The 14075-nt window shown below is 46.5% G+C and overlaps 1 protein-coding gene across 1 annotated transcript in view; it reads left to right on the forward strand.

Annotated features, from left to right (window-relative positions):
* The window catches only part of PKD1 (polycystin 1, transient receptor potential channel interacting), a 112483-nt gene that overhangs the window by 49632 nt on the left and 48776 nt on the right, over positions 1 to 14075 (forward strand). The window contains 4 exon segments of the mRNA XM_021006704.2: positions 10566 to 10637; positions 11872 to 11943; positions 12617 to 12786; positions 13131 to 13796. Coding sequence (XP_020862363.1) covers positions 10566 to 10637; positions 11872 to 11943; positions 12617 to 12786; positions 13131 to 13796 — 980 coding nt within the window.

Consider the following 14075-nt stretch of genomic DNA (forward strand, 5'->3'; position numbering starts at 1 on the left):
TAGCAGGGCCTGGCTCAGGTTGAGATCCTCCTCAGGGGAGAGGGGAAGTGTAGGTTGGGGGATGAGAGGAATGAGGTTTTGAGGAAAGGAAGGGGGTTCAGTAGGGGAGGTATTTAGGATTACCACAGACTCTGAATTATCCTTACAAGCGTAAAGATTGCAGGGGGAAGGGGAGGCCTTTCAGAGCCACCCAGATTTTTTTTCTAACTTGGACAGACTGGAGTGGGGTCCTGGTACAGGAACAGCCCCCCATCCCAGGAGCAGCTGCTGCTATGACTGATAAGTCTACTTCATTTTCATGGGATGCAGTCAATTTTGAGACTTTACTGATTTTATTTTTGTTGCATCGTAGGCTTCCCCCCCCCTTTTCCTGTCTCTGTGATTCCAAAGAACATATAATGTTAACCAGAATATGGGGGGGGGGAGAACGGGCAGTGTGCTGCCAAGGCTGATGTCATGTTCCCATGACGTTATCTTGGGGCCGATTGGGCTGCGCTTTGTGGAGGCGGGAGAGAGTGGAGTGGAGGGAGCGGCCGGCCCGAGAAAGGAGGACTGGCTGCCTGTTGCCTGGCCCTTCGGGACCTTGGCGTTCCCCCAGAACAGTGATGGGAAAAGCAGCTTGAGACATGGAAAATTGTCCATGCACAGCAGAGGCGTCTGGCTGAGTTTGGGAATTAGTTCTGGGTGCAGACTGGCTCCCAAAGTACTGCTGAGGAAGAGAGCTCTGGGGAGGGACTTGAGGAGCAGATTGGGGTGTCTAAGGGTGGAGGGGTGGGCCTGACTCAGTACCCTTTCTCCATCTTTCAGTCCCCAACAAACTGTAGCTGGAGATTCATGGGCAGGCTCCTCATAGTTGGGCTCCCCCAGTGATTCAGCCTTTCCCTAGGGATCCGGAAGGCTGGGATACCCTTTCTCCCTCTCTCTCTCTTCCCCACTGCACTCCCCATTCCTGTACCCTCTGCCAGACCCCTGCTCTGCTTGGCACCCTACCTCATTGGTTTGAGTTTGTGGTCTGCACAAAACAGGGTGTTATTGTACATAGTTCAGCCCCACACTGTGAGAGGCCAGTTGGGGGGATGAGCAAAGTTCCTTGACAGCTAGCTCTTTGAAGCCGGTCTTTCCTGTGGCTCTTCAGAGTGAGGTGGGATGGTCCTGCTCTTGGTAGATGTCAGATAGAGGCTAGACCTGGGATTTCATTAGTATAGGGAACTCCCAAGAGAGGAAGCTCCCTCTGCTTCAAATGAGATAACCTTTGTAAAGCCCTTAGTACAATGTCTGGCACACAGTAGGTGCTCAGTAAATGCATGTTTCCTTCATTTCTTCTTGTCCAGAACAATGGTATTAACCTCAAATAGAAACAGGGGCCACTAAACCCTAATCAGTATCCCTACTGGCCACATATCCACTTAGAAAACCACACATTAACATTGTTGTTCAGTCACTTCAGTCCTGTCCTTCTCTTCCTGACTCCGTTTGGAGTTTTCTTGGCAAAGATACTACAGTGGTTTTCCATTTCCTTCTCCAGCTCATTTTTACAGATGAGGAAACTGAGGCAAACAGTTAAGTGACTTGTCCAGGGTCACACAGCTAGGAAGTGTCTGAGGCCAGATTTGAATTCCGGAAGATGAGTCTACCTGACTGCAGGCATGGTATATCAACTGAGCCACCCAGCTGCCCACACATTAATATTATCTATAGTCTATTCTATTTTTATTTGTTAAACATTTCCCAATTACATTTTAATTTGTTTCCTGTACACTTTGCACCGCAGTTTGGCATCTCTGACTCAGAACACTGAAAGGTTAAGTTACTAAGAGCCCAGGGTCACACAGCCAGTATATATCAGAAACTAGATTCAAACTCAGGCCTTCCCGTCGTCAAGGCTAGCTTTCTAGCCAGCACCTGTGCCACATTGCTTCTCTGTCCTTAGCAAAAGTGAATTCAGTTCACTCCAGCTCAGAGTGGAAAGTAAAAAATGTAACACTCCCTGTCCTTAAGGAGCTTCCATTGTGAGCAGAGGGGAGAGGAGAGGAATATAATATATAATTAGAGAAGTAAATAGAAAACATATAGAAAGTTAAAACCAGGTAATTTCAGGAGTAGGGAGAGCCTAGGAAAGAATCCCAGGAGAAAGTGTCACCTGAGCTAATCCTTTAAGGGAAAATAGTTATATTCAAAGAATCAGAGGGGAGAAGGGGGTGCATTCTAGGTGCAAGGGACAGGCTATGCAAAGTCACAGAGGCTGGAAATGGAAGATCACACCCCATAGCAAGCTGGACAGTTTGGTTGGAATTTAGGGCACATAATGTGATATACATCTGGAAAGGCAGGATGGAGACAGATTCAACAGGTCTTAAAGTAACAAACAGAGGAATTTTCATTTTATCCTAAACTTAATGTGGAGCCATGGAAGATTCATGAGTGTGGGAGTGACACAGTCAGACCAGACCTTTAGGAGAATTATTTTAGCAGCTGTGTGAAGGATGGCTTGAAGAGGGAATAGACTGGAAACGAGAGACCCAGGTCAAAGACTTTTGCAGTAGTCCAAGGAAGAGGGAATGAGGGATTGAACTAGAAGGGCACATATGTAAGAGGTGCTATAGAACTAGAATCAATAAGATTTGGCAAATGATTGAATGAATGTGGGAGGGAGGAGGAACGGTTACAAACCTGGGTGATTGGAAAGACAGTCATGTTCTTGACAGAAACAGGGAAATGCAGAGGAGATGTGGGTTTATAGGGAAAGGACACGTCCAGCATTCAAGGTGATGCAAGGACTGGAACTTAGGAGGGGGATGAGAGCTGGAGGTGGAATCATATGTGTGGAGATGATAACTGAATCTGTGGGGACCAAGAGGATCAGAGAGAGGAGGAGAGGAGAAGAGAGGAGAGAGGGGAGAGGAGGGGAGGAGAAGAGGAGAAAGGACAAAGAAGGAGGAAGAGAGGAGATAGAAGGAAAAGAAGAGGGGTATACCTATGCTAGGGAGGCCAGGACATGGATGATTAACTTGCAAAGGATATTGACAAGGAATAGACAGACAGGGAAGAGACGAACCTGGAAAGAGCAGTGTCACACAAGGTAAGAGTAGAAAGAGTGTTCAGGAGAAGGGGATGGTCCACAGTGTCAGAAGCTACCGAGAGGATCAAGGAAGTGAGAAATGAGAAGAATTCTTACCTCAGGAAGGCAGACAAGCCACCAAGTGTACCTGGGTAGAAATAATCATCTCTAGCATGTATATAGTACTTCAGTGAGCTTTTATAGATATCTCATTTGACCCTCAATCAAAAGTTCTGGTCCTGGTTTCGACACTAAGTTGTGTGACCCTGAGCAAGACATTTCACCTTTGCCAGACCTCAGTTTTCTCTTCTGTAAAACCAAGAGGCTTAGATTAGATGAGTCATTGTGATATACTGGCAAGAACACAGGATTTGGAATCAGATGACCTGAGTTCAAATCCTACCTATTTCCGTATTGTCTGTAAAATGCGAGGTGATTTACTGATCCCTCTGGGTCTCAGTTTCCTTATCTATAAAATGAGGGGTTGGCCTAAAGATTTTTTCCAGTTTTCTTTGGCTCTTTTGCAATTCTGAATCTTGTGATCCCTATGGTCCCTTCCAACTCTAAATTTCTATGCTCCTGAATTCAGTGCTCTTTTTATTCCCCCAATTTTTATTTTTTTAATTAACAAGCGTTTTTCTCTCTCCCAATTTCCACCCTTCCCCCCTCCTGAAAAAAGAAAAAAGAAAAAAAAAACCCCTTGTAACAAATATACCTACTTGAGCCAAACAAGTCCCCACATCCAATGCTCTTTCTAAAACACTATGCATAAATAAATGGTAGAGCCAAGCCAGGGTCACCAGAGACCCCAGACTGAGTTGTTGTCGTCCTTTTATGGACCTTAAATCTGTACTTGGAGAGAAGTCAGTTGGAGTTTCAGGTTCTGGTTTTGGTCCCCCGGGTTCTAGCTTTCTTCTGCCTGTCCAGGGTATGTGGAAAGGGCTGAAAGAGCCTGAATAGATGACTGGTGAATCTCCTCACAGAGGTGGCTGGTACAAAGGGGAGCCCTGTGGGTAGGGGTGGGAGGGGATGCACTCAGTAGGGCTGGCAGAAAGGAAAGTTGAATGAGAGGTTTAGTGATAAACTTAGGGCATCAGTGACAGATCTCTGGGTTCCTGAACTGCATGCTCTCTGTTTGGACTTGATGACTGTTTGGCCAGGGAGCAGGCAAATAGGGGGATTTAGTTCTGCTCAGCAGGAAGCTGGAACACAGTAGAGCCTCAGTATTTGGCTAAGAGGCCAGTGAAGGCTCCGGCCATTTAGCAGCAAGATAAACAGAGACTGAGTAAAGGGTGACAAGCTGTTGAAATACTCCCCAGCTAGCTGTATGCCCTTTGCCTTATCTAACCCTTCAGTTAGTGTTGTGGGCTTCTCCCTGGGTTGTCCTTCTGTGTTCATCCTATTGAACTAATGGGGAAACTGAGGCCCAGAGACTATGAGCCTCCCATACCAGAGCTCCACTAAAATGAAAGTAGGGGTGGCAGTGATGTCATCTCTGCCTGGTTTCTGTTTCATTGATGTCACAGAGAATTTTACAGAAATTGGGCAGTACCCAGTGTGGCAGAGTGGAGGATTTCATCTCCTATCATGACTTGAGAGGTGGTGGGCACCAGCACCAGTAGGAGGAACAGACTGAGTATTGGAGCTTCTATGATACAGTGTCCAGGCTCTGGCATCCATAATGATTTTTCCAGAGAATAGGATTTTTATTTTTCAAAAATATTATTTTTAAAGGTATTTTTGGGAGGCCTAAGCCAGAAAAACTCATTTTTGCTGAACATAGTACATTTCTCTGCTTTCCCCAAATACTGAGGGGAAGCTGTGTTGGGCATCTGGTAATCATGCCAAATGGGGGACCAGGAATCCCCCTTCCTGTTTGGCCTGCCTGGGATGAGGCCCATGGGAAATACTGGTCTAGAGGGATTTGGGGGCACCCATGAAAGGGACTATTTGAAGAGGCCTACCAGCTCCTAGGAAAAGGATTAAAGTACCCCTCTCACCTTTTCCCATGGAGACTGTTATACCCTGGAATGGAGGTCTCTAATGATTCTGGTTAATGATGAAGACCTCTTTTCCTAACCTTAGGAAGGTGAGGAAGTGGGTAGAGAGAAGGAGAAATCGATCGCAAGCATTTATTTTTTAAAATTAATTTATTTTTAGTTTTCATCATTCACTTCCATAAGCTTTTGAGTTTTTAATTTTCTCCCCCTCCCTTCCCACCTCCCTCCCCAAGATGTCATGCAATCTGATATAGGCTCTACATATACATTCTACACAAGCATTTATTAAGCATCTATGTCCCAGGCTCTGTGCTAGGTACCAGGGCAAGGGGATACAAAGACAGAGAAAAAAACAATCCTTACTTTTATATTCTAACAGGGAAAAGAAACAAGTGCCTATCTATCAACCTAAAAAGCATACATATGAAATGAATAAATACAAAGAAATTGAGAAGGAACCTTAACCAGTATGGAAAAGCACGTAATTGTATTTGAAATTGGGACCTCCTCCCACCTTCGTCCCCATACCACCCCCATCAAATTCCCATCAAGGTTCTTTTTTTTTAGCTTTCATCTCAAGTATCCAAATGCAAGTGTCTCAGACTCTCTGGTTCTGTGTCAGACATCTGAGTCTCTGTTTCCCTGCTCTGCAGGCCTTATCTGCCCCTTTCTGCCTGATATGTCATAGAATCATGGATTTGGAGACGAGAGGAACCTTAGAGGTCATCTATCCTATCACCAACACTCGTTTTTTCCAGATGTGGAAACAGATCTAGAAAAATTAAGTGACTTGCATAAAGTCACGCAGGTGACCAAGATTTGAACTGGGGGTCTTCTGACTCCAAACCTGGCCCTTTTTCCAGAGTTCCATGTGTCAGTCACTACTTTTTTGATGATTAGGTTCCTTAAAGTCATTTCTGGTGGATGCTCTGCCCTGCAATCACGGAATCATCATTTTTTTTTCCAGAGGTCGCCTGGTCTGTCTATCCAGGCCTGCTTCTGCTCTAGGCCAGGCAAATAAGGCTCTGCCTTAGAGCAAATGGTTTCCAAAGAATCAGATTCTACTCCCTCAACCTTGCCAGTGATTTAGAAAGTTCTTCCTTATGTCTAACCTAAATTGCTCATCTTGCCACAAGGTAAACCCATTTCCTCCACTTGTGGCTTCCTGTTCTGTCTACTTGGCTGACAGGTAGGAAACCAAGGGCAGAAAGTCCTCCCACCTTCCCTTCTGCCTGCCAGGTATTATCCCTTTCCCAAGCCCCAGAGCCTGACTCCCAGCTGGCTGTACCCTAGCTTCACGAGTGATAACTATGCAGACACAGATGGCCAGCCCCAGGTTAGGGGCGGCTCTGCTGACTTCTGTGTTGGAGGAACAATCTGAATCCTGGACAGGGCTGTGATGGGCTTTCCGTGAGTGGATGGAATTTAGTTTAACATCAAAAGTGGGTGAGAGGGCCTCTTTGGTTTGTGTGTGGGGAAAACACAGCCTATTCCTTCTTGAACATAGAAGAGTTAGGGAACACGGAAGCATCCAAGACATTCTCTTAATCAGGAGCGACTTCTTTGGGGACATTAGGGGTATTCAGGGGAGGTTTTTCTGTCTCTCCCAGCCTAGAACTTGATCTCCCTGAAAACTGGCGTGGCTCCCGAAGACTTGCTAGGGAAGTCTGCTTTCTAGAACCCGTGACAATGAATAAAAAATTAGAGGAGGAAAAAAGCATTTTGACAGATGTTACCGATACATCAAAGAGTACTAGCTTTGAAATAAAAAGACCAGGCTTCAAATCCCACCTGTGATGCTTACTGCATGTCCTTGAGCACATTGCAGAAGCTCCCTGAGCCTCAGTTTACCTTATCTGTAAAATGAGGGGGTTGAACTATGACTATCAAAGGCGTCATTCTCATGGCCTGCAAAACCCTTGCTAGTGCAGTTGGGAAATGCTTAACAAAATAAATAAAAATATAATACAACATAGATAATGTTTGTGGTTTTATAAGTCAATATGCAGCCTGCAGGGCTCCATTTCAACTTGAGTTTGACACCCCTTTGGACTAGATGGCATATTCAGTCAGTATATGTAATGTTAAGTACCCTGTGGTCCTCTGTCTCTGCAAAGGGAACAGATGAGGGAACAGAGGGAGGGAGGCGAATTCAACAAATACTTATTAAAAGCCGAGGGGGTGGGGATAGTTAGGTGGATAGAGTGCCTGGCTTGGGATCAGGAAGACTCATCTCCCTGAGTTCAAATCGGGCCTCAGACATTTCCTAGCTGTATGCCTCAGTTTCCTAATCTGTAAAATGAGCTGGAGAAGGAAATGGCAAAGCCACTCTGGCATCTCTGCCAAGAAAACCCCAAATAGGGTCATGAAGAGTCAGACAAGACTGAAAAACCACTGAACAACAGGTACCAGGTATTGTGTAAGGTGCTGGCTTCCTAGGGATGGACCCCAGGGATGCATCGTATTATAGTGCTTGGAACCTCCTGACGATTCCAAATCCCAGCTCTGCCACTTAGTGCCTGCATGACTTTGGGCAAGTTGTCCAGCCTCTCTAGTCCTCAGTTTCCTCATCTGTCAGATGAGGAGGTTGGACCACATGACCTTTAAAGCCCCTTCTGTCTCTAAATCTCTAAACCCATGATCCCTGTTGGCTGTAGGGAAGAAGCCCCTTCCACCTGGTCCTCAAATCGGGCTAGGCTTTCTAGGGGTCAGTATGGTTTATTGAAAAGAATCTTGGCATCAGATGATCTGGAGCCAAATCTCAGCTGAGACACTCACTGTGTGCAGATCATTGAATTGTTCTGATACTTACGATATCCAGCACTGTGTTTGTTTGGTTGGGGTTTTTTGGACTGCATCTATGATTTCATCAGTGTAGTGGAAAAGTGTCTGGGGAACTGAAAGTTTAAAGGATGGTACCCAGGACCACACAACCAGCATGTGTCAGAAGTGCTCCTGAACCTGAGGCCAGCCCTCCATCCTCTAAGCCATGGCCTCCTTTCAGCTGGAGGTAATTTTTATATCTACCTCGCAGTGCTGCTGTGCAGAAAGAGCTTTGTACCTAAGTGTGGGCATTTGTTATTAGGTAGGTCATACTTTCTGTGCTCCCCAGGAATTTGCTCTGTCAAGGTCGCTACCCAGGGAGCTTTGTGGGAGTGGGCTGTCTCCTCTGGGCACTTCATAGGGAAATGCCCCAGCCTTTTCCAGGTTACCCTCAGTTCTCCTTTTTTAATCTGTCACTTGGGATTTTATCTAATCACCTTGGGAATCAGTTTATGCCACCCCTGGGCTGATCAGTTTTCTCAGCTTGCTCCCTTTTGGGTGATAGGATTAGCTAAAGTGGAAGGAAAAGGAGGCAGACAGCCAGAGACCACCCTCCCATCCCCAACACACACACACACACAATCACATACACACATCCGTGCATGCACACACACACATGCATACTTCCCTCTCTCCAATAGCAGGTTGTCCCTGGTCACTGGGGAGAGAAAGTAAATATTTGAGCTCTTTGTTACCATGGAGACCTGGGACAGCTGTGTCTCTAAGGGAAGAGTCCCCAACTCCTGACCCAGGGAAGGCATCTCTTCTCTGAGAGAAATAAGAGTTCTCAGGGGAGGAAAAGAAGTGGGAGCAGGTTAGACAGTGTAGGCAGCTGCAACATTCAGGGGGCACTTTGTATTATTACTTTTTATAAATGCATGTTTTAAGGCTTCAAAGTGGTACTTGGATTTATTGTGTGATAGGCTATATAGTATAGTTATATATTCTGTCCTAAGTACAGTGAGATCTCAAATCCCCTAGTGGATAATTTTTAAAAGGGGTGCAGTTGTCAAAGGTTCCAGGTCAATCTGCTAGGCATGGATGCTTCCTGCCTCTGTAGGGCATGGGGGTGAAAACCGTTAATGTTCCCAGGGAAGTGAAGAAGACACCAGGGGTGTGTGTGGACTCAGGACTTCATTGGTGGCAAACTGTTTTGCTGCCACCACCTGAAGGCCATTGTTTGTAGTAATGGTTTTGGACAGTTGCCCTTCTCGTCCTCCCTGTGGGAGTGAGTCACGCAAAACAACATTCTCAGGCCAATCGTCACCGTTGTTACAAAGACTACTTTTTTGGTAAGGACTGATACAGTAACAAAGTCTATAAAGACGAGGAATGGAATGGGGCGGGAAAAGGACATAGAATCCATCTTTGCCAAGCTTAGGAGACAAGTGTCCCTGAGATCCCCACACAGATACCCCTGCCTCAAAGCCTGGCCCCTTCCCACTGCCTTGGAGCTTGGTCTGTTGGCGACAGGTTGAGATGACCATGTACTGAGGCAGAGGAATCTCTCTGCTGGGGCTAGTTACTTGACAATAGGAATGGAGGTGCTTATCTTTAAAGAGAAAGCAACGGAACCCAGAGAAGGGACATGCCAGCCTGTGAACTGGCCCTAGTCATCTGTATTTACCAATAGTGCCAGGAACTCCCTGTAGAGAAGTATGTGGGGACACTGAGAAGTTAAGTAATTTGGCCAGGACCACACAGCCACTATGTCAGAGGTGAAATTTGAACCCTGGTCCTCCTAACTCTGAGGTCATCCCCTATTCACTATACCAGGTCTCCTCTGATCTAGAGATGATCCTTACCTACTGTGCAGTGCTGTTGTGAAGAAAGAGCTTTGTTCATGAGTGTGAGTGTTTGTTATAAGATCAGGGGCAGCTAGGTGGCACAGTGCATAGAGCACTGGCCCTGGATTCAGGAAGACCTGAGTTCAAATGCGGGCTCAGACACATAAAAACATTCACTAGCTGTGTGACCCTGGGCAAGTCACTTAGCCCCATTGCCTAGCCAAAAAACAAAACAAAACAAAACAAAAAAAAGGATGAAGACCAAAGTGGCCAAAGGTGTGAAGGGGCTATGCCTTTCTCAGTTCCACAGCCCTAGCCCTCTCTTGCTTAGGACAAGAGCTTGTTCCTTTTGACCCGCTCCATGGCCCTGGATCAAAGTTTGCTCTTCTGTGATCACCTTGACTACCCTGGACAGTAATTCTGTTTTAACATGGTATTATTATTATTATTATTATTATTATTATTATTATTATTATTATTATTATTATTATTATTATTTTGGCTAGGCAATGGGGTTAAGTGACTTGCCCAGGGTCCCACAGCTGGTAAGTATCATGTGTCTGAGGCCAGATTTGAACTCAGGTCCTCCTGAATCCAGGGCCGGTGCTATATCCACTGCACCACCTAGCTGTCCCTTAACCTGGTATTATTTCTATGGCCTTGGGCACTGGAGGGGGTTCTTTGGGCTGTGTCCTTTTCCTTCCCCTCCCTTTCTTCATGCCTAGAAAACCCACTCACAGAGAAGGTTAGGCATGAGAGTAGAACTGGAAACTCTCTGCCTGTCCCGCATTTCAGAGGCAAGCTGGTAGAAACCTGACCTTTAGTGAAGCAGCTGTGACCTGACTAACTCATGGAAGTGACCCAGGGCCTTATCTGTGATCCCTTTTGTTTCCCCAGGGACGTCTCAGACAACTTCATCAGCACGTTAGAGACGGAGTTCTTCGAAAACCTCTCTGCCTTGGTACAACTGTATGTGACCTGTTCTGACTACCTTTTGTGACCACCCTCACACTCTTCCCATCATGCTTCCAAAACCTGTGTTGGCATCAATCCATTTTTAATCCAAACCACTCCTCCCCAAACATACCCGCACCTTGCCTCCCCAATCCCCACGTTCCTCAGGACCATTACTTAGGGGTCCTACAGGTCAGGTGACACCAGGCAGTGAGATCCAGCCCATTCATAAATAATTGATAGCCCAAATGGAGAAACAACCCACACGGGATCTCTCCAGAGAAGAGCTAGATTTAGGGCTTAACAAAAGCAAAAAGAGGAATTTAATTTTTAAAATATTTTTATTGGAGTCAAAGAAAATTAAGTTAATAAATATACGCAATGATTTTTTTTTACTAACTGTAAGTTTAACCCATTTTAAAATTAATCTTATTGTTTTGAGTTCAGGGCATTGTTTTAAAAAGTTAACTTAATTGTTCATAAGTGCCTTCTGCTTAAATCTAATTCCCATGCCTCTGAATGGTGTGGTGTCCCCTTTTAAACTCCTCAAGGGCTGGGACTTTTTGTTTTCCTTTGTACCCTCAGTATTTAGCCCAGTGGCTGGTATATAGTAAAGACATAGTGAATATTTGAAGCTGATGGCAGTGAGCACAAGCCGTGGCAGGTCTCACCTACTAAGGCACCAGGGCTTTGGACATGAACCTAGGTAACTCCTCAGAGGCTCATCATCGGTGGGCTAGTTGGTGATATTTTTTTTTTTGATCACAGCAACTCTGTGATCATCTGCTAAGCCAGAGAGAAACTGTAATCTGTCCAAGTGGAAGTCATGCCCACCTCATTGAAAGTGGAGATCCCTGAAATATTGTGTACCTGTCCCAATGAGAGGTGATATGGGAAGAACGCACATCACCTTCCCTTAGGAAGCCCCTTAGTCTAGTGGGGGAGACCAAACTGTACACGTGCAACAATCAGAAAACAGTGCAGAACTGAGGATGACCAAGTGTTAGGTTGGAGAAGATAAATGCTTTGGGAATTCGTAAGTCAGTGGTATTTGTTATAAGCAAGGCAGAAAGGGTTTTGACCTGCCCAAGGAAGCAGTCAGGCATTCTAAGAAGGGGCCAACCAACCTAGCTCAAGCTAGCTCAGTGTTAGGCACAAGATGGGGTCCAAGTCAGTCCTTCATTCTGGGAGGGAGGGAGACGTATCATTAAAACTAAATGGCCTTTCTCTTTCCTTTCCTGTCCTCCAGAGACATCAGCAACAACAAGATTTCGACACTAGAAGAAGGAATATTTGCTAATTTATTTAATTTAAGTGAAATGTAAGCTGGGATGATGTTCATTCAATAATGACTGGTCTGATTAGTTCAAGAATCACCCCCTCCCCCAATACACACACACACACACACACACACACACACACACACACACGCACACACGCCCCTTTCCCCTTACACTGACCCTGAGTGCAGCTCCTGGGGACAAAGAGGTTTATCTGGATATCTGCTTCTTGAGTGGTCGGATGAACCAACTATGGTCTAGACTGCAAGCAGTGGTGGGGTAGGGAGCAGGGATTTTGCCTCAACTTCTGGGGCTTCTTGTCTCATTTGGGGATTTTCTGGGGCTTTAAGTCACAGGGCTCAAATTCAGTGTGGGTTCAACTCTCCCTACATCACCATTCCCTATATGGTTCAGGGTCCTCCAGGAATTCCCACACTCTAAAGAGTAAACAAAAGGGAGTTGTTAGCAATATTCTCTGAGGAATTAAGATTACACATTTATTCCCTACCCTCAGGACTAGGTGACATTGTCTGGAAGAGTGCCTGAGGGAAGTGATGGAATTCTGATTCCTTAGGGACTTCAAAATAAGCCCTTTTCCCATTTTTCTTCAAGTGTGGGCCATTTACTTATAGGCAAAAGTTGAACTTGATTGCCTTTGTCCCATTTCCTCTATGTCTGAGGTTCTCCTGATCCCCATCCCTTCTCCTGTGGCAGAAACTTGAGTCTGAATCCATTCGTCTGTGACTGCAACCTGTCCTGGTTCCCCAGCTGGGTGGAGGAGCAGAAGATCAGTGTGCTTCAGCTGAGGGAGACTTGGTGTGCCGAGCCGCCACACCTGGCAGATGTCCCCATCCTCAGCATCTCCTTCTCTGATGACACCTGTGGTGAGTGGGGCAAGCTTCCTGGATGGGTCAGTTGGCACCACATGCTGAGTTTCCCTTCTGGCAGAGTCCTTTTCTAGGCCCTGTGAGGGAAAGAAGGGAGGAAGGAGGAGAGCTAGGCCCTGATTTGGGGAGCTTTTGATGTGGGAAAAGTAGGACAGAGGGAGAAGAATGAAGACTGAAAAAGCCACATAGGAACAAGTGCAAATTGAGAAGGGACAAATTGAGTCCATAAAATAAGAAGTGGTCCAAACCAAGGGAGGCAAATGACTGGGGGAAGGGAAATCAAGGAAGGCTTCCTGAAGAAAGGGAGCCCCTTATGCCATGTGTTTCCCTGTGTCTGACAGATGAGGAGTACATTGCCTGCCTCCAGGACAACAGCTCAAGCACTATGGCTGTGGTTATCTTCTCTGCTGCCCATGACGGTGTCCTGGCCCAGAACTTCTGCACTGCCTTCTGTTTTTCCCTTGATCAGGAGTATGGGGGTCTCTCAGAGGAGGGATACTGCTTCTGTGGTAAAGCATACTCCCTTAATGCCTCCTCCAGCTGCCTCCTCTTCTGCCCTGGGTTCACAGCATCTCCTGCTGCATGCCGGGTACCCGTTATTCTCCATAATGTCTTCCCTGCTTCCCTAGAAGCCTCACTCACGGGGCCAGGGGTCCCCCAGCCTGCTGGCCACCCGGTGGCCTTCAATGTAAGCACCCCACTTCCTGTCAACAACTTGCTCTGGGACTTTGGGGATGGGACCTTGGCATTGATCACGGGCCCTGCCACATCTCACCGATTTATTCTCCCTGGTCACTACAATGTGACTGCTGTTCTGACCTTGGAAGCAAGGACAACCTTGCTGTGGACAGAGGTGCAGGTCGAGGCTGTGCCCACAGAACTAGAGCTGCTGTGCCCATCTTGGCTGCAAAATAATGAAAGTCTTGAATTTGATATCCGGAACCGAGGGGGCACTGGGCTCAGTGCCATCTACAGCATCATGGCAGAGAGCGAGCAGCCTGCCCAAGGTCAGTCCCATGGGGATATGCCCCTTTTTCTTCTTCCTGCTCAAATCTACTCCTCCTCAGGTCTGGGGTGGGATCCAAGGGGAGTGAAGCCACTGATTCTGCTAGTTTCCTACCTCCTAGCTTCTTGGTCTGCATAGCCTAGTTCCCTACCCTCCGTGTTCTCACCAGTGATTCAGAGTGTAATGGAGCAGCCTGGCAAGAACCTGCATGCCCTTCACCCTGCCCCTACTCATCTGGGTCCAACTCCCTAGAGGAGGCCAGGTCACAAGGCAGAATGCC

The sequence above is a fragment of the Phascolarctos cinereus genome, unplaced genomic scaffold (genome assembly GCF_003287225.1).
Source record: "Phascolarctos cinereus isolate Bilbo 61053 unplaced genomic scaffold, phaCin_HiC Scaffold_4;HRSCAF=312, whole genome shotgun sequence".
Taxonomy (NCBI): domain Eukaryota; kingdom Metazoa; phylum Chordata; class Mammalia; order Diprotodontia; family Phascolarctidae; genus Phascolarctos; species Phascolarctos cinereus.